Raw genomic sequence first — 27,477 nt, 5'->3', positions numbered from 1 at the left:
CCCTGTACCAAGCATTTGGGAGAGTACAACAATAAACAGACACATTCTTTGCCCAAAATGTACCCGTAGTCTAGCAGGTACAATTGGGTGGTTTTAACCCTACAACTCCCCAGCTCATTCCAGACAACTTCGATTGCTAAGGGCTTTCAGAGAAAGAAATTATAAAGCTTGCTTCAATAATTCATCCAAAACTTCCCAAACCACACCATCAGTTATGCTAAATTGGAATCTGCTTCTTTATAACAATTCTAGAGTGATTAAACCTGGAGGTGTTTGATTAGACATTATGTGGTGGCAGAACTCCTATTGTTCAGGTTATTTTACTTCTCTAGGATCAGGGCCTATAAAACCTTTTTACGAACACCTAAGAATAGCACTGTGACATAATTGATGACCAGGAAAGACATCAATCAATATCTTCATGATTAATCTATTCCATAAGAGAATATTTTCTTACTTTTTCATTTTAAAATGAGCTTGAATATAAATTACTATTTTAAAGCCCTGAATCAAAAAACAAAAATAGGCCACTCATGTTTTAAGCACATAGTTGAAACTAAAATGGGCTTGCACATAATAATAATAATAATAATGATGGCATTTGTTAAGCACTTACTATGTGCCAAGCACTGTTCTAAGTGCTGTGGGGATACAAAGTAATCAGGCTGTCCCACACGGGGCTCACAGTCTTAATCCCCATTTTACAGATGAAGTAACTGAGGCCCAGAGAAGTTATGTGACTTGCCCAAAGTCACATAGCTGACAAGTGGCGGAGCCAGGATTAGAACCCATGACCTCTGACTCCCAAGCCCAGGAGCTTTCCACTGAGCCACGCTGCTTCTCTAATGTACATGTAATGTAAGCGCTTAGTACAGTGCTAAGTGCTTAGTACAGTGCTCTGCACACAGTTAGCGCTCAATAAATATGATTGAATGAATGCTTCTTATGAATGACATTTGCTCTTGCTCAAGGTCATTTTGCTATTAAATGATTTGGAATAATACTTTTGATGTAAGATGTGACTCAAAGTAAGATATTATTGGAGATATTAATTAATCACAATAGTGTCAGCCAGTGTCACCAAAGAGGGCACAGTCACAGGAGATACCTTTCTTAAGATAATCATTCAATTATTCAGTGGTATTTCTTGAGCTCTTACTATGTGCAGAGCTCTGTGGGAAAGTACAATACAACAGAGTTGGTAGACACATTCCCTCCCCATTAGGAGCTTAGAATCTGGAGGGTAAGAAAGACATTAAAATAAATGAATTACAGCCATAAATATGAGTGCTGTGGGGCTGAGGGTAGGGTGCATATCAAGAACTCAAAGGGTATACATCCAAATGCATAGGTGGCACAAAAGGGAATGGGAGTAGGGAAAAAGATGTCAATAAAAGAATTGGAGGAGTTATGCTTTTAATAAGGCTTTGAAGTTGGGGAGAGTATTGGTCTGCTCTGTATGAAGCGTGAGGGAGTTCCAGGCCAGAGGGAGGATGCGGACATGGGGTCTGAGGCAAGATAGACAAGTCTGAAATACAGTGAGTAAATTGTCACTAGAAGAACCAAGTGTGCTGACTGGGTTGTAGCAGGAAATCAGCAAGGTAAAGTAGGAGGGGATGAGCTGACTAAGTGCATTAAAGCTGATGAGTTTCTGTTTGATATGGAGTTGGATGGTCAACCATTGGGGGTTTTTGAGTGGGAACATATGGACTGAGTGGTTGTTTTTTTTTTTTTGAAAAGTGATCCAGGCAGCAGAGTGAAATATGCACTGGAGTGAAGAGAGAAAGAAGACAGGCAGGTCAATAAGGAGGCTGATGCTGTAGTCAAGTTGGGATATTGATAAGTATTTGGTTCAGTGTAGTAGCCGCTTTGAAGGAGAGGAAAAGGTGGATTTTAATGATGTTACGAAGCAGAACTGACAGGATTTTGTGACAGACTTATTACGTATGTTGAATGAAAGAGATAAGTAATGTATAAAGCCAAGATTGTGGGTTTGTAAGATAGGGAGAGTAGTGGTCTAAAGGGATTGGGTGAGAACATAAAGTAAGTTTAGGACATGTTTACTTTGAGGTGGAGGCAGGTCAGAGATGGGCTAAAGGAAGGAAGAAATGCAAGACTTCAGAGAGGGAGAAGGTTAGGGCTGGAGAAGTAGATTTGAGAATCATCTGCGTAGAGATGGTAGTTGAAGCCATGGGGGAGAATAAGTTATCCAAAAAAATGGGGGTAGTTGGAGAATAAAATGGGATTCAGAACTGAGCCTAGAGAGACTCCCAAAGTTAGAGGGAGGGAGGCTGAGGTAGAGCCTGTGGAAGATACTGAGAAAGAGTGCCAGACAGCTAGGAGGAAAAAGACCAGGGCTGGAGAAGTAGTTTTTGGAAACCAATTCACTGAAACAAAGGTAGGATAAAGTTTCAAGGAGAAGGGGGAGGTCCACACTGTCAGAGGCAATTGAGACTTTGAGGAGGATAAAGATGTAGTAGAGGCTTTTGGACCTGGCAAGAAAAACAGCAGTTTCTGAGGAGTGAAGAGGGCAGAAGCCAGATTGGAAGGAGTCAAGAAGAGAACTGGAGGAAAGAAAGTGAAGGCAGTGGGTGTAGGCAACACACATGAGGAATTTGGAAAGGTATGGTAAGAGGGAGGTGGGATGATAACTGGAGAAAGCAGTGGACTCAAGGGAAGTTTTTCTTAAGATAGGGGATGCATGAGACGCCATGCAATGTTTTCTCTCATTTATTCAGGTCTTTGAAGTCACATCTGCTGTCAAAATACATGTTTGTTATTCCTGCAGGAAAAGCTAAATTTGGGATTTATAATTGCCTCCAAAAAAGTGTAAGCAAGATCCTTCTTCATAGCAGCAGGTGGTAGACAAAGTACCTGCTAATCAGGCTGGCTATTGCAGACTTACAGACTCACAGTGGTACTATGAATCAAGAAGGCACTTTCTCATTTATTATAGCTACAGCATAATAAGGCTGGAATGACACCTTTGTGGGGTTTTTTTTTCTGAAAGTTCCTGAATTAGAATACAGGTTTTCATTTTTAAAATAATTTTATTCCTTAGTATTTTTTCTATCATTTGATTATTATTATTATACTGCATGTCATTGCCTGGATCATCTTCTCCAATTAGCACAATCTATTCCTCAAAGACCTACACATTTATCTGCATTAAGCAAAAACTCATCACAATTGATTTACGGGCCACCTACCACTTCTCCTCACCTTAAACATCAACTCTCAATCCACTACTCTCCAGCTCTCACTCTTCGTTCCTCCTAAACTCGCCTTCTATCTGAATCTCGGCTCTCTTCTCTTTTCTCCAACCCTTGTTCAAGGTATTCTCTGTCATTCTTTCCCCATCAATTCACCAGACCACAGTTCTCCTCCCATCTTTAAAGCCCTCCTAAAATCTCATCTCAGTCTTTTCAATTCAACTCCCACCTTTAAACTTTAGACCTTGGATATTTCATCCCTATCCTCAGCACTTATGTATGCCCAGTTTTGCCATAACATGTCTTCTAGTATGTATTTTGGCTGGTCTGTATGGAATTAGGGAGTGGTGCGCATCATTGAAAAAACTGCTTAGATGAATGTGTACAGTTCTAGAACAGGTGAACTTCTTTAGTATAAGCTTTCACAAGAATACAACCTTCATGTAACAGGAGAACTGGAAGTCCATATGGCTATTTATTTGCATATTCAATTGCTTATTCAGCTATTTCAGCCTGACGTTGTGCTACCTGTTAAATCTCACTATTTATAAATCATTTTTGTCTGTCTTCCCCAGTAGACTGTAATGTATTTGAGGACAGGGAAACCTTCTGTTGTATTCTCCCAAGTACTTACTAGCCTCAGCAGTCACTCTGTAAAAAATCACTGATTGGATTGAAAAACAGCAATGATCTACTTTACAAATTACTACACAGTTAAAGTCAGGTTTTCCCTTCATCACTTTCTTGATTTCTGTTACTGGCTATTACAATTGACTTCCCAAATGGGTATATCGGAACACGAATAGCAACAGCTGCTGCTAATCACAATGCTTTATTCGTCTCAAATGAAGGCAGCAATTTTAAGTACAGCTTAATCCTAGCAGCTGTACCTCTGTATAAACTGGAATGACAAATATTTTTTTTTCAGCACATGATTTCATCAGTCAAAACACGAATGCAGTACAAGGTAGAGTCATTTTCTATAAATAGAACTATTTAGGCCAAGAAAAGTAAAAGAAAAGCCTGCTATGCAAATAGCCTTAGTAAAACCTTAAAATCATATGAAGGAACTAATTAAAATCACCTGAGTGCGGTCCCACAAATGTTTCTGAATCCCCAGAAGTAGGCCTTTCAGTAGAACGGTACCATTAATTTGGACCTCATTTAGCATTTGGATTTTTATGGAAATGATTTTTATTCAATTACTTATTGTGCAATTTATCTTGATGTAGTTGAATTACTTTCTGATATATCCTCCTGAGCATACTACATGTAAATACATTTTGCCTCTTGGTTTCCCCTTTCATATTATGAGTTCCTTGAGGGTAGAAAAATCTGTTCTGTTGTTCATTCTTTCTTTTGTACTCTCCAAAATGTTTAGTACAGTGCCCTCAGTAAGTGCTCAATACTTTTCACTGACTGACTGAGTGGTACTTTTCCAAGATGTTTTCTATCAAGTCACCAACAAGACTGTGATTTTAACTAGAATGATTAATCAATCACATTTTTTGAGCACCTACTGTGTGCAGAGCATTGTACTAAGCACTTGGGAGAGTATAACAGAGTTGGCAGTTATGTTCTCTTCTCACAAGGAGCTTAGAGGGGAAGACAAATATTAAAAGGAATTATTGCTATGGACATAATTTCTGTGTAGAGTTGAGGTTAGGGTGAATAAAGGGTATAAATATAAGTGCAAGGGTGTGGCAGAAGGTAGAGGGAGTAGAAGAAATGAGGGCTTAGATAGGGAGCCTCTTGGGGAAGTGTGATTAAATAAGGCTTTGAAGGTGGGGAGAGTGATGGTCTGTCAGATATGAAGGTGGAGGGAGCTCCAGTCATTCACTGATTCATTCAATCGTATTTACTGAGCACTTACGGTGTGCAGAGCACTGTACTAAGTGCTTGGGAAGTACAAGTTGCCAACGTATAGAGATGGTCCATACCCAACAATGGGTAGTCAGTGGTGAGATAGACGAGATTGAGGTACAGTGAGTAGGTTGGCGTTAGTGGAGCAAAGTGAGTGTGCAGGGTTGTAGTAGGAGGTCAACAAGGTATGATTCAAAGAGACAAGGTAATTGAGAGCTTTAAAGTCAATGGTAAGTATGAGACAGAATTTTCATACTTCACGACAGAGTGATTCGTGAACAATCGGGACATTTTTGATTTGTACCATCCCCTCAATAGGGCAGAATTTAGAAACTAGATGGGCTAGTGGAAAGACCACAGATTTGGGAGTCACAGGATTTAGGTTTTAATCTCAGCTCTGCCTTCTCTGTGACCTTGGGCAAGTCACTTAACTTTTCCTTGCCTCCATTTCCTCATATGGAAAATGGAAATTCAATACCTATTTTTCTGACAATTTAGACCATGAACCCATTCATTCATTCATTCATTCATTCGTATTTAATGAGCACTTAACTCCGTACAGAGCACTGTACTAAGCACTTGGGAAGCACAAATCGGCAACCCACGTGGGACAGTGATGGTGTCCAACCTCAATATCTTGCATTTACCCCAGTGATAAGTACAGTGCTTGGCATACAGTAAGAACTTAGCAAATATCACAATGTTGGTTATTATTGTTATCATTATTATTATTATTATTATTATTACACAAAATGCGACCAGTTTAGACTTAGATACAAAGAAGCAGCATGGCTCAGAGGAAAGATCCCAGGCTTTGGAGTCAGAGGTCAGGGGTTCAAATTCTGGCTCTGCCAACTGTCAGCTGTGTGACTTTGGGCAAATCACTCAACTTCTCTGCGCCTCAGTTACCTCACCTGTAAAATGGGGATTAAGACTGTGAGCCCCCTGTGGGACAACGTGATCACCTTGTAACCTCCCCAGCGCCTAGACCAGTGCTTTGCACATAGTAAGTGCTTAATAAATGTTATTATTATTATTATCATTATTATATACCAGCTTATCCCCTGTCATGTGTTGCCATCATAAACACATTCTAATAAGAAAAGAAAATCATGGGGAAGTAGCATTCAGTTGTTTATTCTATCATCCGTAATGATGACAGAATTACAGCTCTTCTGTAATCTCACATTTCCTGATGCATCCAGAACATTTCCACATGAATAGCCTGCTGGCATTTAAGCTGAACATATATAAAACTGAACTCCTTATTTTTGCTCCCCAATTCACTCCTCCATCCAACTCTCTTATTAAACTTGACAACCTTCCTATCTCCTAAGCCCCGAACCTTGGTATTATCTTTGACTCACTGCTCTTTGTTAACTCTCATATTTAGTCAGTAGATGACATAGGTTTTTCTCCACAACATTTCTTATATCCACCCCTTCCTCTCCATTCAAACAGTAACCACCCTGGTGGCAAGAGCACACTGGGCTTGGGAGTCAGAGGTTGTGGATTCTAATCCCTGTTCTGCCATTTCTCTGCTATGTGACCTTGGGCAGGTCACTTAACTTCTCCCAACACAGAAGCAGCGTGGCTCAGTGGAAAGAGCCCGGGCTCTGGAGTCAGAGGTCATGGGTTTGAATCCCGGCTCCGCCACACGTCTGCTGTGTGATCTTGGGCAGGTCACTTAACTTCTCTGAGCCTCAGTTACCTCATCTGTAAAATGGGGATTATGACTGTGAGCCCCACGTGAAACAACCTGATCACCTTCTATCCCCCCAGCGCTTAGAACAGTGCTTTGCACATAGTAAGCACTTAAAAAATGCCATCATTTATTTATTTTATTCTCTGTGCCTCACTTACCTCATCTGTAAAATGGGGATTAAGACTGCGAGCCTCATGTGGGACAATCTGATTACCTTATATTTATGTCAGTGCTTAGAACAGTGCTGGGCACATAGTAAGTGCTTAACAAATACCATAATTATTGTTATTACTACTGTAATAGCCTCCTCACTGGCCTCTCTGCCTCCAGTCTCTCTGCTCTCCAGCCCAAATTTCACTCTGATTCCCAGATCATATTTTTAAGATGCCATTCTGTTTACATCTCCCCTCCTCAAAAGACTCCAGCACTTACCTATGTCTCTTAATGCATATTAAGTATACAGCAATTATTATTATCACTCATTAATTACTTATATTAATATCCAGTGCTTAGAACAGTGCTTTGCACATAGTAAGCGCTTAACAAATGCCATCATTATTATTATCTGTCTCCCCCTCTAGACTGTAAACTCATTATGGGAAGGGAATGTGCCTGCCAATTCAGTTGTAATGTACTCTCCCAAGTGCTTAGTACAGTGCTCTGCACATACTAAGCACTCAATAAATACAACTGACTGATGGATTATCTTTGCATCATTCATTCATTCACTCAATCATATTTATTAATCGCTTACTGTGTGCAGAACACTGTACTAAGCATTTGGGGAAGTACAATGCAGCAAAAAAGAGTGACAGTCCCTGCCCAAAATGAGCTCACAGTCTAGAGAGGATAAGACAGACATCAGTACAAGTAAACAGACATCAATATAAATGAATAATATTACAGATATATACATAAATGCAGTATGGCGGGGGGTGGGAAGAGCAAAGGGAGCAAGTCAGGGAGAGGGAGATGAGAAAAAGGGGGGCTTAGTCAGGGAAGGCCTCTTGGAGGAGATGTGCCTTCAATAAAGCTTTGAATGGGGGAAGATTCACTGTAGGGCAGATTTGAGGAGGGAGGGCATTTCAGGCTAGAGGTAGGATGTAGGCTAGGGGTTGGCAACAAGACAGAGGAGATGAAGGCACAATGAGAAGGTTAGCACTAGAGGAGAGTAGTGCTCAGGCTGGGTTGTAGGAGAAGGTGAAGTAGGAGGGGGGAAGGTGATGGAGTGTTTTAAAGCTAATGGTGAGGAGTTTTTGTTTGATTCAGAGAAGGATTGACAACCACTGTAGATTTTTGAGAAGTGGGGTGAAACGTCCTGAATGTTTCTGTAGAAAGATGATCTGGGCAGTGAAGCATGGAGTGGGGAGAGGCAGGAGCGTGGGAGGTCAGCAAGGAGGCTGATGCAGTAATCTAGGTGGGATAGGAGGAGTGATTGTATTAACGTGGTTGCAGCTGGATGGAATGGAAAGGGTGAATTTAAGCGATGTTGCGAAAGTGGGACTGGCAGGATTTGGAGAGGGATTGAATAATTGAGTTGAATGAAAGAAAAGAAACTCCTGACTAGAGGGTAAGAAACTTCATCAGTGACTCCGTTCTCATTTTTTCACTCTGTTCTAATTTCAATAATAATAATAAAATAGTGCTTGATGTTCATTCATTCAGTAGTATTTATTGAGTGCTTACTGTGTGCAAAGCATTGTACTAAGAGCTTGGAAAGTACAATTCGGCAACATACAGAGACAGTCCCTACCCAAAGAAGGGCTCACAGTCTAGAAGGGGCAGACAGACAGCAAAACAAAACAAGAAGACAGGTGTCAATTCCATCAAAATAAATAAATAGGTTTTCAGCCAATGCTATTTTTTCAATTGCAGTAAGTGGAACTATACTACTATTTGGCTTCATTTTTTTTAAATTCAGAGGACACCACTAACTTCCCACGCTAAGCACTGAAAATGGTTATTGAATAGCCCTAAATTGTGTAGACACACAGTAAAAGTAAGGTGAATTTGGAGATTACAACTCAATTTTCATCAGTTGACTTAGCCCAAAGTATTTGAAATAACATGTCGAGTCTATAGGTTTATTGTGTTGCCTCGGACATTGTACAAAGATTTTTAAAAGACAATGCCTTTGCCTTCCCAGAGTTTACATTCTAACAATCTATTTGCATATATCATAATAACACTAATTATACAATTATATTTATTAAACACTGTCAAGCACTCTCCTAGAGAATAATAATTTTTTCTTTGCATTGGAACTAATCTTAGAAGCTGCATTAATTTAAAAATTGTGTATTTCTAGTTAAGAAAGACAAGTTTCACACCAACAGACACATAATGTAAGGAACCCTATTTTTGTAATCTCTCAATGTATTTATTTTTCTCATTGTCAACATTTCCCTTGATGTGACTGTCCAAGTTAAAGTTGTCTCTGAGACCACAATGACGCAGTTCTCAATAAATAATTGTTGATGATGGTAAGAGCATAAGTGGATTAAATAGTAATAATAACAGACATGAACAACAGTTGGCCATAATTGCCACATTTACCAGTTCTGTCTACCCATAGTCTTTCCTTAAGTATTTTAGAATTTAAATCCTTGATCACTCTTGCCACTTTACTAAAGTCATTGTTCTCAAATTCCATCTGCCTAAATGCAGAAGTGTTTAACTTCATTTCCCTTAGTCTGTTTTCTCTCTGCCATTCCTGTTTTCTTCTTCTCACAGGGAATGAGGGAGAGGTCAGGGGAAATACCAGAATCAACATTCATTCATTCATTCATTCAATCAATCGTATTTTTTTACTGTACTAAGCACTTGGAAAGTACAATTCAGCAATGAAGAGAAACAATACCTGCTCACACTGGGCTTACACCCCAATCTCAATTTATATACCCACCCACCCCTATACACATGTGTACTCTGTAAGTCTATGGGTATTTATGTATCTAATTCCAGCTGATTTTAGTTCTTATTTATCTTCCTAGTTCAAAATCTAAAAGCATTGCAGCAGGAAAATGGTTCATTGTTCAGTATTACTTAGGTGTTGACAGCACCAGTAAAGGCTAATCACTATGATGATGACTGCCAAAATGTCGCGAAAAACCACTACTGCAGACACGAGAGTCCTTGCCCTCATTCTATAGGTTTCAAGTACTAGCTCATGACATCTTTATGGTACCGCATCAGTGAATTAGTATACATTAAGAGGCAAGATGTGTGGACATATGATGAGACATAAGAGTTCATTAAATAACAAGTTGTGGTTTCTCTTCCCCAGTATGGGAAACCAGCTCTGTTGTATTCTCACCCCACCTACCCCTCCACTGTCTAGACTGGAAGCTCATGTGGGCAGGAAGCATGTCTAACAGCCTGCTATATCACACTCTCCCCAGCACTTTGAACAGTGTTCTGCACTCATAAAGCACTCAATAAATACCTCTGATTAATTGATTAATAAAGAAAAATGAGACATGAATTATTATGTTATAGAATCTTACCTGTTTAATTTCTAGTGATTTCTAATTGCTCAGCCCCAACAGGATGAGGATTCCCCTTTGGAAGGGGTCATATCAGGTGTCTGTATTCTGGCACAAATTTTTATGACTGAGCTATATAGGGTGTATATTTTTGTGATCTATAAAAATAGCCCGTCTAGTCAACTTGTGTTACATCGGTTCTGTTTCCTTGGATGGAAACCTGGGCTTTGATACAAAGCTGGGAAAGGTATTCTCAGGCCTGTCTCAGGCTACTTAGCAAGCTCCTTCCAGAGTTATGTCAGTAGTGCAGGGCCAAAAGGTTAGAGGGAGGATGGATTATGCGCTTCCTGAATGGTGGGATTCTAATTTTAAAAGCTCTTGACAAAAAATAGATCCAATATAACAGGCCTCTCATAAATAGCAAACTAAGGGAAAGCACTGGACATCATTAATTTTAGTTAGGATTTAAAGAACACACGATACTTTGCGAACTTAACACTACAGAGTTATTTTTTTTAGTTTTCATTCTAAGATCTAAAAAAGATAGTGGGTGTAGAGTGTTTGTGGTAATATATGTTTACTTGTTTTGATTTTTGTTGCTTTGCAAGCTAAGGTCTGAAAAGGAAACAAAAACTTCACTCACATATTGGGGGGGATGGAGTTCCAGGCTTTGCGGAGGACTCAGGAAAGGGATTTGTGGCAGGATAGATGAGATCAGGGCATCATGAATTAACTGGCACTAGAGGAGTGGAGTATGTGGTCTGGATTGCCGTAGACGATTGAGGTGAGAAAGGATGGGATGAACTGATTGAGTGTTTTAGAGCCAACAGTAAGGAGTTTCTGTTTGGTGTGGAGGTGGATGGATAGTCATTGAAAGTTCTTGAGGAGTGGGGAGACATAGACTGAACGTTTTTGTTGAAAAATGATCCTTGCATTGGAGTGAAGTATGGGTTGGAGTGGGAAGAGACAGGAAGCCAGAAGGCCAATGAGGAAGAAGATGCAGAAATTAAGGGAAGTGGGATAAGTGTTTGGATCATTTTGGATGAAGAGGAAAGTGCAGTTTTAGTAATGTTGTGAAGGTAGAACCGACAGGATTTGGTGACAGACTGAATATGTTGGAATGAGAGAGATAAATCAAGGACAACACCAGGGTTACAGGCTTGTGAGATAGGCATTGTCTATTATTATGTATTGTTATTATTTATGGTCTTAGTTAATTGTTTACTATGTTCCAGGCACTGTACTAAGTGCTGGCGTGGATACAAGCAAATCAAGTTGGACAAAACCCCTGTCCTGCACAAGGCTCACATTTTAATCCACATTTCACAGATGAGGTAACTGAGGCACACGTGACTTGCCTAAGACCACACAGCAGACAAGTGGCAGAGCAGGGATTAGAACGTATCCATTTTTCATAATAATAATAATAATAATAATGGCATTTATTAAGCGCTTACTATGTGCAAAGCACTGTTCTAAGCGCTGGGGAGGTTACAAGGTGATCAGTTGTCACGGGGGCTCACAGTCTTAATCCCCATTTTACAGATGAGGTAACTGAGGCACAGAGAAGTTAAGTGACTTGCCCAAAGTCACACAGCTGACAATTGGTGTAGCCGGGATTTGAACCCATGACCTCTGACTCCAAAGCCCATGTTCTTTCCACTGAGCCATGCTGCTTCCCCAATCTTCTATATTCAGAGATTGTGAGCCTCTACAGGGACAGATTCTTTGCCTTATTCCCACTTATTTACTTTTTTCCAGGCTTAGTACAATGCTCTGTACAGAGTAATGTTTAATGTGGTAAGCACTACTACTACTATCACCATTAATGATAGTACACTGAGAAGAAGCATGGTCTACTGGAAAAAGCTCGGGCCTGGAAATCATTAGTACCTGGGTTCTAATCCTGACTCTGCCATTTTGCTGTGAGACCTTGGACAAGTCACTTAATTTGTCTGTGTCTCAGCTACCTCATCTGCAAAATGGGAATTAAAGCTGTGAGCCCCACGTGGGAAATGTATTGTGTCCAACCTGATGCATTAGGAAGTGCTTAAGAAACAACATAAAAAAATGCAGGAAAATTTGGATAGGGATCCGGGGAGAGGCACCACACCGATTTAATTGCATTAGCCTCCTCTAATAAGGGGTGAGAGTTCCTGAAGGAGGTAGAATTTGAGTAAGGTGGGGGGTGGAAAAAATGTGGAAGTGATTTGGGAAAAAGGATGATAATTTTTTAAAATTGGCCCTATTCCTCTGAAAAGTTTAGTCCTCTTTTTCCACTTGAGAAAATTATTTCAGATATTTAGAAGAATCAAAAGTACCTGATGAAAATTTAATGAGGGAATCAGGTGGTCTTAGAAACTAAAACTTATATATCTGTGGCTGTTAATCTTGATTATCGATTTTCATTCTATTGAAAATAAACTACCTGAAAACAGAAAGGAAATTGTTATGCAGATGTGATTTATTATTTTAACTTTCTCATTGCTGTTCTTTTACAAAATGAATTTTTCTTTGTGCAATTATTCTGTCTTGGATATACATTTTTGGAGGATGGGAATCCTGTCATTTGTGATCTCATAATGAATTCCCTAATGCCTACTATCAATTGGTGGTATTAATTGAGCACTTACTGTATTCAGAGCTCTGTTCCAAATGCTTGGGAGAGTACAATATACCAGACTTAGTAGAAGCAGCATAGTCCAGTAGAAAGAGCATGGTCTTGGGAGTCAGAGGACCTGGGTTCTAATCCAACTGTGCCACTTGTCTGCTATGACTTGGGCAAATCACTTGACTTCTGTGTGTCTCAGTTACCTCATCTGCAAAATGGGGATTCAATACCTGTTCTCCCTCCTTCTTAGGCTGTGAGCGCCAAGTGAGACCTGATAATTTTGGATCTACCCCAGATCTCAGTGCAGTGCATGGTAAATACTTAACAAATACCACAACTTATTATTAGAAGTTGGTAGAGTTGGTATAATACTACAGGATTTGCACACATCAAATTACTACATTAAGTCTTGGCTGATTATACATACCAAGTTTTGCCCATTTTTTGAGGCTCTTATCAGTTTGATTCATCTATTCAAGTAACAGCAATGGATCGATTACAGAATAGGGAGTTTCTCTCTTTTCTCTGCCACCTATATCACTCAGGATCTACAGGAAGTTTGCCCAGTGGCTTCCAGGCATTAGATTTTACTGCCGTGTGGCTTTGGCAGAAGTGAGCTCTTCTTTTTTTTTTCTTTCCCTCTCTTCCCTTGGAACTTCCCTTCCTAATTAAAATGGTCATATTACATAATAGTGAAACATAGTCTCATTGATTAAAGGAGTGGATTTATCACATAATTATCTGGTTAATGATGTTCCTCTTTTCTCTTTTTTTCTAATTTTCCTGTCATAGGTCACCCAGCAGTTGGGTAGTATTACGCTGAATCATAGGAATGTAATTGGATTCTCAACCTTTTTCTGCTACTTGCCTACTATGTGGCCCTGGGGAAGTCACTAAACTCCTCTGTACCTCAGTTTCCTCATGGGTAAAATTGGGATTGAATACCTGTTCACCCTCTGTGAGTTCACTGTGAGTCCCATATTGGGTATAGACTGCATCCAACCAGATTATCTTGTACCTAGCCCAGTGCTTCGTATGTTTCCTGGAACATAGTCACATTGTAAAAATATTATAAAAATGTCAATATTAGGTCAGATCAATGTCTCTGTAGCAACAGGATGATTGGAGGGAGAGAGTCTTCACTGCTATCATAGACATTCATCCTAATGGTTAGGGGTGTAGGATATTGTTAATATCTCTCATTTCCCCCTTCTTATTATTGTACTTGTTCGGTGCTTACTACATGTCAAACACTGTTCTAAGTGCCTGGGTAGACAAGGTTAATCAGGTCAGAAACATTCCCTGTCCCACATGAGGCTCAAACTCTAATATCTTATTCCAAACTATTTCCCTAGTAATCTAGAATGGTGTTAAAACTCTCACTTTGCATGGCACAAGACAAGCCTCTAGGACTTCCAGCTTGTCACTCCTCACTTTAAGAAAAAATCTGGAGAGGGTGTTTAGAATGAAGCAATAATAATAATAATGATGGCATTTATTAAGCACTTACTATGTGCAAAGCACTGTTCTAAGCGCTGGGGAGGTTACAAGGTGATCAGGTTGTCCCACGGGGGGCTCACAGTCTTAATCCCCATTTTACAGATGAGGGAAATGAGGCATAGAGAAGTTAAGTGACTTGCCCAAAGTCACACAGCTGACAATTGGCAGAGCCGGGATTTGAACCCATGACTTCTGACTCCAAAGCCCGTGCTCTTTTCCACTGAGCCACTCTGAAGATTCCTAAATCAATGGAATTAGGGTCGTTTAGCTTGGGAAAAATAATAATAATGGATGTGTTCAACTCTTACTCTGTGTCAAGCACTATTCAAGCACGGGGTTAGATTCAAGGTAACTGGAGTGGGCACAGTTCCTGACCCATGTGGGGCTCACAGCCTTAATCCCCATTTTACAGATGAGGTAACTGAGGCACAGAGGAATTAAGTAGGCTTGCTTAAGGTCACACAGCAGACAAGTGGTGGAACTGGGATTAGGTCTTTCTGATTCCCTTGCCCATGCTCTATACACTAAGCCATGCTGCTTTTCACTAAGCCTAATGAGTGATGGGGAGGTGAGGAATCATCTGGCAGCCAGGAATTATGCATTCCCCACATCCATGATACAATAAATGGAAATGGGCTTTAAATTAGAGTGCTTGGGACCCAGGTTAGTTAGGGGCTCTCAGAGGCAGTGTGGCTAATGGAAAGATCACTGCCCTGCAAGTCAGAGGACATGGGTTCTAATCCTAACTCCAACACTGTGTGACCTAGGACAAATCACTTGACTTCTCTGTGCCTCAGTTTCCTCAACTGTAAAATGTGGATTAAATCCTGTCCCACCTACCTAGACTGTGAATTCCATGTGGTAAAGGGACTGTGTCCAAATTGATAACCTTGTTTCTATCCCAGTGCTTAGAACAGTGCTTGGTACAGAGTAAGCGCTTAACAAATACCATTATTATTACCTCCATCCCACCCTCTAGCTGTGACCCCGAATACATACTCTCAATATCAGATCCCTTCCTTCAACTCTATGTTGCTGGGTTCAGTATACCTCTTTCTTTCTTCCTCATCCAAATCGTAACTTTCCTGATTCTTTTCCCATCCCTTAAATCAATCCTTCTTAATATTGATCTTCCCATCACCCTTTAACTGGCTCTGTCTTGTGTTTTTATGCTTCTTGCACTTCAGTCATCCTCTAGTCAAGCTTCTCTACTCACAGGTTTCCAGCCATCACCACAGTGCCATCCACTTGCATAATTTCAGCTATCATCACTATGCCAATGACTTCTTCATCTGCTTTACTAGCCCTTATCCAACCCCTGATTTATAATCTTACAACTCCTACTACCTCTAGACATTTCTTTTTAACAGGTAGGCTTGCTGGTGACTTCAATTCAAAATCAAAATCAACTCCTTCTCTTTACTCCTAATCCTTTTTCTTCTCATAACTTTCCCATCACTATTAATACCATCACCAAGTTTTTTGTTTGTTTTATTTTTAATGGTATTTGCTAAGTGGTTACTACGTGTTAAGTACAAGTCTATGTACAAGTCTATGTGCTGGGGTAGATGCAAGTTCATTAGCTTGGACGCAGTCTCTGTCCCTCATGGAGACAGAGCCTAAATTACAAGGAAGAGGATTTAATCCTCAATTTACAGATGAAATAATGAGAAGTTAAGTGACTTGCCCAAGGTCACACAGCAACTAATTGGCAGAGTCAGGATTAGAACCCAAGTCCTCTGTCTCCCAAGAGTGTGCTTTTCCTACTAGGCCTACTAGGCCATGCTGTGCCTCCAGTAGGCCATGCTTGCTTTCTGTTGCTCACAACTTTGGGATTATCTGTGACCCACAATACCTTTAACTTTCCACGTTTAGTAGTTCCCTCAATCCTGCTGATTCTTCTGCTGTATTTCAGGGATCCACTCCCAACTCGCTTCCTCTCCATTGTTTCATAAACTATTACAAAAACTATTACTCATTGGCTTTGAAGCTCTCCACTAGTGGTTTCCCTCTTATTTACTTTCTTCTACTGTATCCTAGCTCACTCTTTTCTTCCCCCAAGATAATCTTCTATCTCACTTGCAACTGCCTTGTCAATGATCCATTGTTAACACTTTGTTGCATGCATGGAATTCCTTCGCTTCTTAAATTCATTAGCTCATGTCCCTCCCCATCTTCAAAGCCCTCCTAAAAGTTATCTCTTTTGAGAGGTATTCCCTACCTCTTGGTCAAGTCACCCATCAGCCAATTTAGCACTTATTTGGATATAGCACCGGAGTAATGTTCCTGAGGAATCCCACATTAAGGAAAACTTAATATCATGCACACCATTTGACCAATGCCATGTGTCCAACCATTTATTCCCATACAGACTGCATTCTATCCTTTCGGGTGCTTGCTACCAGAAGAATGTTCACTACTTCTCCAACCATGTTCTAACCAAACTGTAGCTTTTGTTTTTATTTTTATGGTATTTGTTAAGCACTTACTATGTGCCTGGCAGCTACAAGCTAATCAGATTGGACACTCTCCCTGTCCCACACAGGGCTCACAGTCTTAATCTCCATTTTACAGATGAGGAAACTGAGGTACAGAGAAGTTACCTGACTTGCCCAAGGTCAAATAGCAGACAAATGGTGGAGTCAGAATTAGAACCCAGGTCCTATGTAGTGAAAACTCATGATAGAATGGATGCCATTTCATTCCCTACTTTATTTTCATCATTCATAGCTATGCTCCTATTCTTGAACATATTGATTGTCAGCAATTTATGTTTGCTTACTTTAACTAACAAAATCAGTGTTATGATTTCACTTGGCCAAATGCTAAGAGTTTGTAGGTCTTGAGTCTAGTCCTAGATCTCATTATTTTTTTATGGCATTGTAGCCTTATAATGGCAGGCTGTTTTCCCTCCTACTTCACATGGGCCATGAACTGGGTCCAGTATGATAATCTGGTATCTACCCCAACACTTAGTATAGTGTTTGACACATAGTAAGCACTTAATTACCACATTTATCATTTATTATTATTTCTCATCCCCTCTCAGGGTCACACTTGGAGAGTTTCCAGTACTCTATTAGTCATGGCTATGGGAGAGAGAGTCAAGCAGAGTCTTACCCATTCCATTCCTAGCTTGGGCAGTGGCTAGCGAGTGGAAGGCAATCTGCTACAAGTCAAAACTCACCCATGCTGGGCTGCAGCAGCATGGGAGATCGTCGAGGGCAGAGTCTTGACTTTACTGTGTGGAAGGTGGCAGTGGTAAACCACTTTTGTATTTTTATCAAGAAAACACTGTGGATACGAATGATTGCAGATGGGGAACGGGACGTTCTGGGAGAGATGTGTCCACGATGTCACAATGAGTCAGAAACGACTCGACAGCATAAGACAAAACAAGATTATTTCTCATATTCAAAAGATTAAAACTATGGTAACTGTACCCTGCCCCAGAAAATATGAAGCAAAAGAGCAGTTCTTGATTACCAAAGGTCACCCCCCTTATTGTACAGGAATGCCTCTAATTCTGGCCAGAAACATCAAATTACTGAAAAGGAGCATTTTGATCATTTACTCTAGGATAAATTACTTGGAGCTGTACCCTTGCTGCACTTAAAAAGCTAAGATTTTTCACTACAGAAGTTGTCATGCTAGGGGTCTGCAATAATTCAGCTTCTTTCTACCAAAGGAAATTCCATTCTAGTCCTCTAAGAATTGAGAATTACTTATTTGGCCTACCATCTTGCCTGAGAGGCATGCACTTGCACTGTAATGTCTTTAGAGGATGAGACCCACCACAATCCTGGAGTTATATGCGTGCCATCCTCTCAACACAGACCACACCCAAATGGCAGATGATAGATGAATGGCTGATATCCTCATGTATGAGTTGAGATAGGATTGCCCAGTAGTTTCAGGCATTATATTATTTTTAGAAATACAGTGCTCAAAGTTAACATGCTTAAAATAAGCTTCCCCAGAAAAATTTTACAGTACCATTAGGACTGCTTTAGTCAAAGGTCTGTAATGACAACTATTCCTAGTCCACCATTCTCAGTGGTTACTCCATCCAGCTGTCCAAATAGTAATAGTGGTGGTATTTGTTAAGTGCTTACTATGTGCCAGGCACTGTACTAAGCACTGGGATGGGTACTAGAAAATCAGGTTGGATACAGTTCCTGTTCCACATAGAGCTCACAGTCTTAATCCCCATTTTACAGATGACAGAACTGAGGCACAGAGAAATTAGGTGATTTGCCCAAGGCCCATGTAGCTGTGAGGGAGCCAAATCCAGCTGTGAAGGTCCCACTCTGGCTCCTCCAACAGGGTTGGCTCCACCCCTGAAACCTATTTCTGATAAAGCTACAAATGAGCCAAAAACCACTGGCAATGTCAGAGAAAGAGGCTCAAACCCAGGGGAAGTAATGTTTGTGTACTCCAAGAAAAGTTAGAAGGATTGAACTTTCTCAAAGAAGAGGCCCAGGAAACATCCTCTGGCCTAGAACCACCAAAACCTTAGTCTGGTTCTTGACACTTTTCTATGATAAGCATCAAAAGCTTCTTTTGCATTTAATGTTTATGAAGAAGGAAGACGTGGTGGCTAGTACATTGCAAAATAAGTGATTTCAGAAATACATCTTCGATCCAAGGATATGGATGCGGAAACAGCCTCTTTTTGTCTTGTTCCAAATACTGAAATCAGGCTGATGGTAATGCCCAGATTAAGTGGACAATTGTTACACAGAGGGCTAACAGTGTGTCTTCCAACTTTTATGAGAAGCAATATGGTATGATAGAAAGAGCACAGGACTAGGTTCTAACTTGCCTGTGTGACCTTGGGCAATTCATCCAGCTGCTCCTCCTCCCCATCTCCCCCCTGCCCCTGCCCTACTGCCTTCCCCTCCCCACAGCACTTGTATATATTTGTACAGATTTATTACTCTATTTACTTTACTTGTACATATTTACTACTCTATCTTGTTAATGATGTGCATATAGCTATAATTCTATTTATTCTGATGGTTTTGACACCTGTTTACATGTTTTGTTTTGTTGTCTGTGTCCCCCTTCTAGATTGTGAGCCCATTGTTTGGTAGGGACCATCTCTATATGTTGCCGATTTGTGCTTCCCAAGTGCTTAGTACAGTGCTCTGCACACAGTAAGCACTAAATAAATATGATTGAATGAATAGCTGCTATGTGTCTCAGTTTCCTGTAAATGGAGATTAAATACCCATGACTCTCTTTTGCTTAGACTGTGAGTCCTGGGTGATTCCCAGTTACTGTGTCTGACCTCAATCATTCAGGGACAATAGATCCCAAAATCATCATCATCATCAATCGTATTTATTGAGCGCTTACTATGTGCAGAGCACTGTACTAAGCGCTTGGGAAGTACAAATTGGCAACATATAGAGACAGTCCCTACCCAACATTGGGCTCACAGTCTAAAAGGGGGAGACAGAGAACAAAACCAAACATACTAACAAAATAAAATAAATAGAATAGATATGTACAAGTAAAATAAATAAATAAATAAATAGAGTAATAAATATGTACAAACATATATACATATATACAGGTGCTGTGGGGAAGGGAAGGAGGTAAGATGGGGGGGGATGGAGAGGGGGACGAGGGGGAGAGGAAGGAAGGGGCTCAGTCTGGGAATCCCATAATAATATCCTTATTGTTGGAAATAAGGGCAGAGGTCCTTGAGCATTAGGTTTTAAAATACTATAACTGAATCAATCAGTGAGTGACTTATTGAGTCCTTACTTTGTGCAGAGCACTTTACTAAGTGCCTGGCAGAGTACAGTACAATTGATTAACATGATCCCTGCCCTGAAGGAGCTTTAACTGTAGACATCCAGCAATATTCTGTTACTATCTCTAATGATTGTAAGCCCTTCTCCTTACAAAAGCCCAATCTACAACTGTAACAACAGCATGAAACCTTGGAGAAAATATCAATTTGCCTTTCCAGGGGAAATTAAAAACACCAGGGTAATTACGACTAATAGGAGAAGAGGCATCATCAAAAACAATATTTTATGTTGGATATCATCTAAATTATTGTCACATGCTGTTTTCTCATAGGGGATAAAAACATGGATAATTAAAAGTGCTCTAAATAACTAAAAGGGTATTGTTGATTTTAGAAACGATCACAGCTCAACATGTTGAGAAGGCTGGTGTTTAGCTGATATGCTTACCAATAACTTTTTTTTCTAATTCTTCCTAAAACCCCACTCTACTTATGTTCCCTTTTCTTTTATTTTTTTGTTTCTCTCCTCTACCTCTTACTTCCAACATCTTCAATCTTTTCTATTCCTCCTTGGCCTAGAACCCCAAAATCCTTGGCCTCATATTTATTGAGCTCTTACTGTATGGAGAGCATTGCACTAAGTGTTTGGAAGGATTCACTGTAACTGAGTTGGTAGATACGTTTCCTGTACACAATGAGCTTAAAGTCTAGATATGTCTGATCAACTTTTAATTTTCAAACTAGGTAAGTGCTTAAAGCCAGCTCTGAATTCCTAGTATAATTAGGATAAAAATGTCCTCTAGTTCTCTTTGTCATGAGTGCAGATCATGATGATGCTTGTGTAAAGGCAAAAAATCTCTTTTCTAATCGGCTCACTTCTTGCCTGATTCCTTAAGGGATGCTCTAACAATGGAAGTAATTGCAATTTTAGCATTGTGGGACTCTGAGATGCTATAAATTCCCAAATGCAGAACTAGAAAGTGGCATATTCTTTCAGCTTGGCCACTACCTCTCCTGAGATTATTCAGTGGTGAAATTGTGTTTGTAAAATGTTAGTTAAGGCTTCTTAACAAATTCATTGGTTATATACGTAAGTTATCAGTCAACCAGTCACTAAATATTAATGTTAATGGTGGTATTTTTAATTGTTTGTTATGTGCAAAGCATTAAGGGAGATACAAGATTATCAGGTCAAACACAGGCCCTGTCCCTCGTGGTACTCACAGTTGAAGTGTTCGGGATGAACACCAATGAGGAAACTGAGGCTCAGAGAAATGAAGTAAGTTACTCAAGGTCTCAGAGCAGGCATGTGACACAATTGGGATTCAAACCCAAGTTCTCTGATGCCCAGACCTGGGCTTTTTCCACTAGGCCAAGGACACTTACTCTGCACAGAGCTTTATACTAAGCATGTGGGAAAGTATAATAGAGTTAGTAAAAGAGACCACCCCTGGCCTCAATCTAGCAAAGTGACAAACACTAAAATACATTTCAGAAAGGAGGAAGAAGCAGAGTTTGAGGATAAGTGCTATGTAGAGAGGGGGTGAAGTCAGTACCCAAGTGCTTAGGGGATGAGGACTCATTTGCATATGTGATAGAGAAATGTTGAAGGGGTGATGTGGGGAAAATTAGGTATGGAGATGAGAAATTGATCAGGAAAGACCTCCTGGAGGAGATGTGATTTTAGAATGGTTTTGAAGATTGGGAGGATAGTGGTCTGTCTGATGTGAAGGTGGAAAGAGTTCCAGGCAGCAGGTAGGTAGGAAGAGGTGAATGATGAGAGAGACAAAAGCACAGCACAGTGAGTAGGTTGCATTAGAAAGAAACATGCAGGTTGGGTTGTAATGGGAGAGGAATGGAGACATTTAGGGGAGAAAGAGCTAATTAAGTGTAAGCTCTTTGAGGGCAGGAATCACGTGAATTTACTCTATCAAACTTTCCCAAGCGCTCAGTATGGTGCTCCTAACACAGTAAGTGCTCAATAAGCACTTTTGATGGACTCCTTTGAAAGTTTTGTTACTGCACTATCTGCAAGTGTGGATGTTTTCCATGGACACATGAAACACAGCTCCCTCTATCCTAGGAGTACATTTCCCTTGGGTTGCTTCAGGTAGAACCTTATAGTTAATGATGCTGTCACCTAAACTTACGATCTTTATAAAATCATTGCTCCAAAAATGTTCTCTCATTTCAATTAACTAAATCCTTCGGAAAAAAAATCTATTGACTTTGTGGTAACCGAAGTGACACTAGCTCTGTAAGGTTATCTGAAACTTCTTGGGAACAAACAGTAAAATGGAGTTTAACCATGGAGTTTCTTCTTCTGTATCAACTCAGTTTTTTTTTAACACACACACACACACACACACATATGTATATATGTACATATATATATACACATATGTATACATGCATATATACATGCTATTTAATTCTGTTTATCATATAAATTCCACAACTCCTCTTCTCAACTCTTCATCACAAGTCACTTCGGTGATTTTTCATTGGGGGAGAGGAGTTGTGGAATTTATATGATAAATATAATTAAAGGTTAAAGTGTGAGACTGAAAATAGAGTTGGCCTTCAAAAGTTCAAGGGTAACTATCTTTGATTGGACAATTTGGCACAGGGCAAAATGGACTTCTGTTTCTAAACTAAAATAACAGAGCCACATGTTTCGTCACAGTTGTAACACATCCATCTCCCTTTTCAGCAGTAAACAGGACATTTTGTCATAATATTTCAGAACTGGCTGAGCGCTTATGGCTTTAGCATGTTCAGACACAACATTCTGGTCAGCAGCTGGTGTGTTTGTGTTTCATGGCTGGACTGCTGTCGGCCTGATTGATAGCTCTGCCTAGGAATGCTGGAAGCTCTGTGCTCCTCCTCAAACCTACTGCAAACCTTCTGGGTAGTGGTAGCTTACTTGGGGATTAGAAAAGTCCAGAGTGTTATGTCAGGAGGATGAATTCACATCAGGGGTCACAGGGCAGATTCTGGGTCAAGAGTGGTATGTGAGTCTCCCTTGCTGCATGGTGCTTTCCGAGTAATATTGGTTTGACACCAATGGATACATTAGCCTCACACAAATTCTAATCATAAAGGTTTCACAAGAACAATCCTCCCCCAAATGCACCTTACCTCAGGCCAATCTATGTGTGTTAGTTTGGGGATGCCAATGTGATCTGATAATGTGATGTGAAATAGAGGCAGAACTAGGAGGGCAAACTTTAAATTTACCGATTGTGGTACACTTGTGAACCTTAATTTTTATCTGAATGCTTAAATTTGCATTCAATGAAACACAAGGATGTCAGGAATTTTGCACTCAAACCTGAACAAATAAGATCAGTTTTTACGCATATGTACAAAATGTATTTTTCTTTTTGGAGATGCACGAGTACCTAAGAGATTATCTATTGTGAAGAGGTACCTCATTTAAGGGTCACTGAGGACCTAGTTAAATCATAAAAAAATAGTGGTGTTTGCTAAATAGATCACTTAAAAGAAATTATTTGCTGATTAGTTCCTAAAACCATATTTATGGTGGAAATATTGATAGTATGTAACCCTTAGCACTACAGGCCTGGTGTTCTAATGGAAACACTAATGAGCTAATATAAAAATAATGCCGTAATCCCACTTCTTTTATAGCGGGGGTTCCTTTATGCTTTGGATGGCAACAGTAACTTTGTTGACTGAACTACACACTCAACTTTAGGAAGTTCCAAACATACTGTACTGGTGTAGGATATCAGGGACTCCTCTATGGCCATCCCAGGGATAGAAATTAACACTTACTTACAAATATAGTTTTATTACTCATGCATACTGATAAAGGGGCACTCAGAAGCTAAAATTTTATATTTATGTTATATTAATAGTAGCATTAGGTATTTGGACTGGGATCTAAACAAATAGAAAGGCCTAGAGACCCTGTGATATAATTTATATTTTTTAAACTGCTACTGAAAATGTCGTCATTGTATGATTTTTAAGCATCAAGTAGAAGATAGTAAACACAGGATGATGAGATGCCAGAGTTGTGTTTTAGGCTTTGTAAATAAATACTTAATCCCCTTCTTTCAGCTGCAAGAATCTCAAAATATGAATAACCTGAAATACTTTGATTTCTTCCCTATCCCTCTACATATATTTATTACTAGCATAACAGTATGTCTGCTTAGCCATGAGAGTTCTGTGATCATTTCTCATCAGTGAGATAAAAAAAAACACTACTGAAATATACAACAGTACCATAAACCATGTCTTCAGAACAATCAGGTAGTTTTGTTTTCATTTAATTTAGTACCAGAAAGTTTAGGGAAAACTAACTTGGTGGTTATTTTTTTGTTACAGTAGAGCACTGCTTACTTTACCATCCAAATCTTTGAACTTCTGGTATGATTTGGGCAATTATTAAAATATAATAACATCAACATAATAGTGATTTTCAAAGGAATTAAAGGAAAAAAAAGATTTACCTACCAGTTCAACTCGCCCGAAACCTCCAACTCCAAGGGTGTCAATGATGTTGAAATCAGAAAGTTTCAGGTTGGCGAAGAAGGCAGCTTCAGCTTCATATCTGGATTTTTTGATGCGAAAAAATGGAAATTTCTTAGAGCTGCAAACATGAGCACCACGTACCACTGTACCCAAATGGCATGACTGCGAAACTGGGTTTACCTGCTTAAATTCCATCTTGTCTTTTAGAGTCTATGTTTTCTCACCCTCATAGTTTGGTTGGTCCCAATTGTGCAGACTAATATATATTTGTACTTTTTTTTTCAAGGTAGGAAAATAGAAAGTACCCACTGTATATCAGTCATGCAAATGTTATTTCCAGCTATCAAATGAAAAGTATATCTTGACATTTTCTATGAGTCTTCTTGGGAGTTCTGAGTTACTGAGTTGTTTTGGCCTCTTTTTTTATTTCCTTTCGGAATTTCGTAGGTAGAGTCTCTCATATGAGTTTCCCTGATCCAGAGGCCGGCCTGTAGTTTCTATAAGTGTTTATGAAAAGTGGCAAGATCATTAAAGTCTCTGGAGAGAAACCACAGCCAGGTTTTATGAAACCAGATCCGATAAGCTGACGGCTGGTGTGCAAATATCTGAAATGAATGACTTCAGACGCATATTAACATTCCTGAAAAGTGCATCTTCCCGGCTTTCGTATTTAAAGATTCACTTGCAGCAGATAATCCCACTTGGTGGTCCCAGTATCTTTACAATCTACAGGTTTCTGATGAGGTTGGTGTTTAGGAGCCCAGAACGCTGGCTCTGGAGGTCTCACTAAACCAACATGCAAATCAGACACGTGCCTGCTGCCAAACATGCTTCCCTTGAGTGTACAAGTGAATACAAGCCTTTTAATGTCTCCTTGGTGAGGACTCTGGTATTTTTAGAAAGGCTAGGAAGGCATACAAATGAAGATGACTGTAATTGCCTGTAATCTATTCACAAGCATTCAGCCATCCACAAAGACTGATATATTTACAAAATTCAAGTGCAACCTTTGCCCTTAACCATGGAAGCATTTGGTACTCCATAAGATGAGAAAATGCCATTTATAAAATGATACATCAGATGGGGATGAAAGAAATGTGCCTCTTTTATCAGTTTGTCAATGGGAAAGGAAAGAGTATTTGGCCTCTGAATGGTATGGGGACTTTGTGCTGTATTACAAAGTAACATAATGTCATCAATGATATTTACTGACTGCTTACTATGAGCAGAACACTCTACTAAGCACTTGGAAGAGTACAATACAACAGAGTTGACAGACACATTCCCTACGTACAATGAGCTTATAGTCCATAGGGGAAAACAGGCATTAGTACAAATGATTAATTTATGATACAATTCAAAAATAAGTACAGAAGTGTTATGGTGTTGCTGGTGGGAAGAATGTCAAATGCCCAAAGTTCACAGATACAAGGGCATAGAAGATGCAGAAGGAAGAAGAAGCAGGGGAAAAGAGGACTTAATCAGGGAAGGCCTCTTTGAGGAGATGTGACCTTAATAATACTCTGAAGGTAGGAAGAGTGGTGGTCAGGCAAACATGGAGGCAGAGGGAGTTCCAGGATAGGGGAAGGATGTGGGAAGGGGTAAGAGGTGACAAAAACAAGTTCGGAGCACAGTGAGTAAGCTGTCACTAGACGAGTGTAGTGGGTGGGCTGGGCTGTAGTTGATCAGAGAGGTAGGTTAAGCAGGGGAGAGCTGACTGAGTGCTTTAAAGCCGATAAATCGTAAGGAGTTTCTGTCTGATGCAGAGATGGATGGGGAACCATTGGATGTTCTTGAGGAGTGGGGAGACGTGGACTGAACTTGTTTTAGAAAAATGATCCATGCAGAATGGATGGAGTATGGATTGTGTGGGGAGAGACAGGAGGCAGGAGTAGGAGCAAGGAGGCAGATTCATTCATTCATTCAATCGCATTTATTGAGTGCTTACTGTGTGCAGAGCACTGCACTAAGCGCTTGGGAAGTACAAGTTGGCAACATGCAGAGGCGGTCCCTACCCAACCGTGGGCTCACAGTCTAGAAGGGGGGCTCACAATCTGGGATAGGTTAAGTACTGGATCAGTACTGGATCTGTATCTGTATCAGTACTGTGTGGGGAGAGACAGGAGGCAGGAGGAGGAGCAAGGAGGCAGATGGGATAGGTTAAGTACTTGATCTGTAGTCAAGATGGGATAGTTTAAGTACTGGATCAGCATATTACCAATTTGGTTGGAGAGGAAAGGACATATTTTAGCCGTGTGTTGATAGAACCAACTGGAATTGGTGACATTGAATCTGTGGCTTGAATGAGAGAGATGGGTCAAGGGCAGGGACAAAGTTACAGGCTGTTGAGGTAGGGAGGATCATGGTATTGTCTACAGTGATGGGAAAAACAGGGGAAGAACAGGGTTTGGGCAGGAACATAAGGAATTCTGTTTTGGTGAGTTTGAGGTGTTGGCAGTACATCCAAGTAGGCATGTCCTGAAAGCAGAAGGAAACGAGGGCTTGCAGAGAAGGAGATCAGGGCTGGAGATGTAGATTTGGGAATTATCTGCATAGAGATGGTAGCTGGAGCCATGGAAGATAATCAATTTTCCAAGAAAGTGGGTATAGATGGAGAATAGAAGGGGATCCAGAACTGAGCCTTAAGGGACCCCCACTGTCATAGGGCAGGAGACAGAGGAGTAGCCTGGAAAAGAGACTAAGAAGGAGTGGTCAGAGAGATACGAGGATAACCAAGAGAGGACAGTGTCAATGAAGCCAAAGTTCGGTAAATTTTAAAGGAGAATGGGGTAGTCTACAATATCAAAGGCTGCTGAGAAGTCAAGGAGGAT

General features: G+C 40.1%; 1 protein-coding gene and 1 non-coding gene across 3 annotated transcripts in view; one reads left to right on the top strand and one right to left on the bottom strand.

The window, feature by feature from the left end:
- PRKG1 (protein kinase cGMP-dependent 1) overlaps nt 1–27,477 on the bottom strand; it is a 1,213,342-nt gene that overhangs the window by 34,474 nt on the left and 1,151,391 nt on the right. For both annotated transcript variants that reach the window (XM_038744169.1, XM_038744170.1), the window contains one exon: nt 24,629–24,725. In XM_038744169.1, coding sequence (XP_038600097.1) covers nt 24,629–24,725 — 97 coding nt within the window. The remainder of the gene's footprint in view (nt 1–24,628; nt 24,726–27,477) is intronic.
- On the top strand, nt 17,416–17,553 carry LOC119926227. Its single transcript, XR_005450119.1, has one exon. It is a non-coding gene; the product is annotated as a small nucleolar RNA SNORA7 (small nucleolar RNA).

This window comes from Tachyglossus aculeatus, chromosome 3 (assembly GCF_015852505.1).
Source record: "Tachyglossus aculeatus isolate mTacAcu1 chromosome 3, mTacAcu1.pri, whole genome shotgun sequence".
NCBI lineage: Eukaryota > Metazoa > Chordata > Mammalia > Monotremata > Tachyglossidae > Tachyglossus > Tachyglossus aculeatus.
The sequence above is the reverse complement of the archived record's forward strand: the minus strand, read 5'-3'. Positions and strand labels throughout refer to the sequence as shown.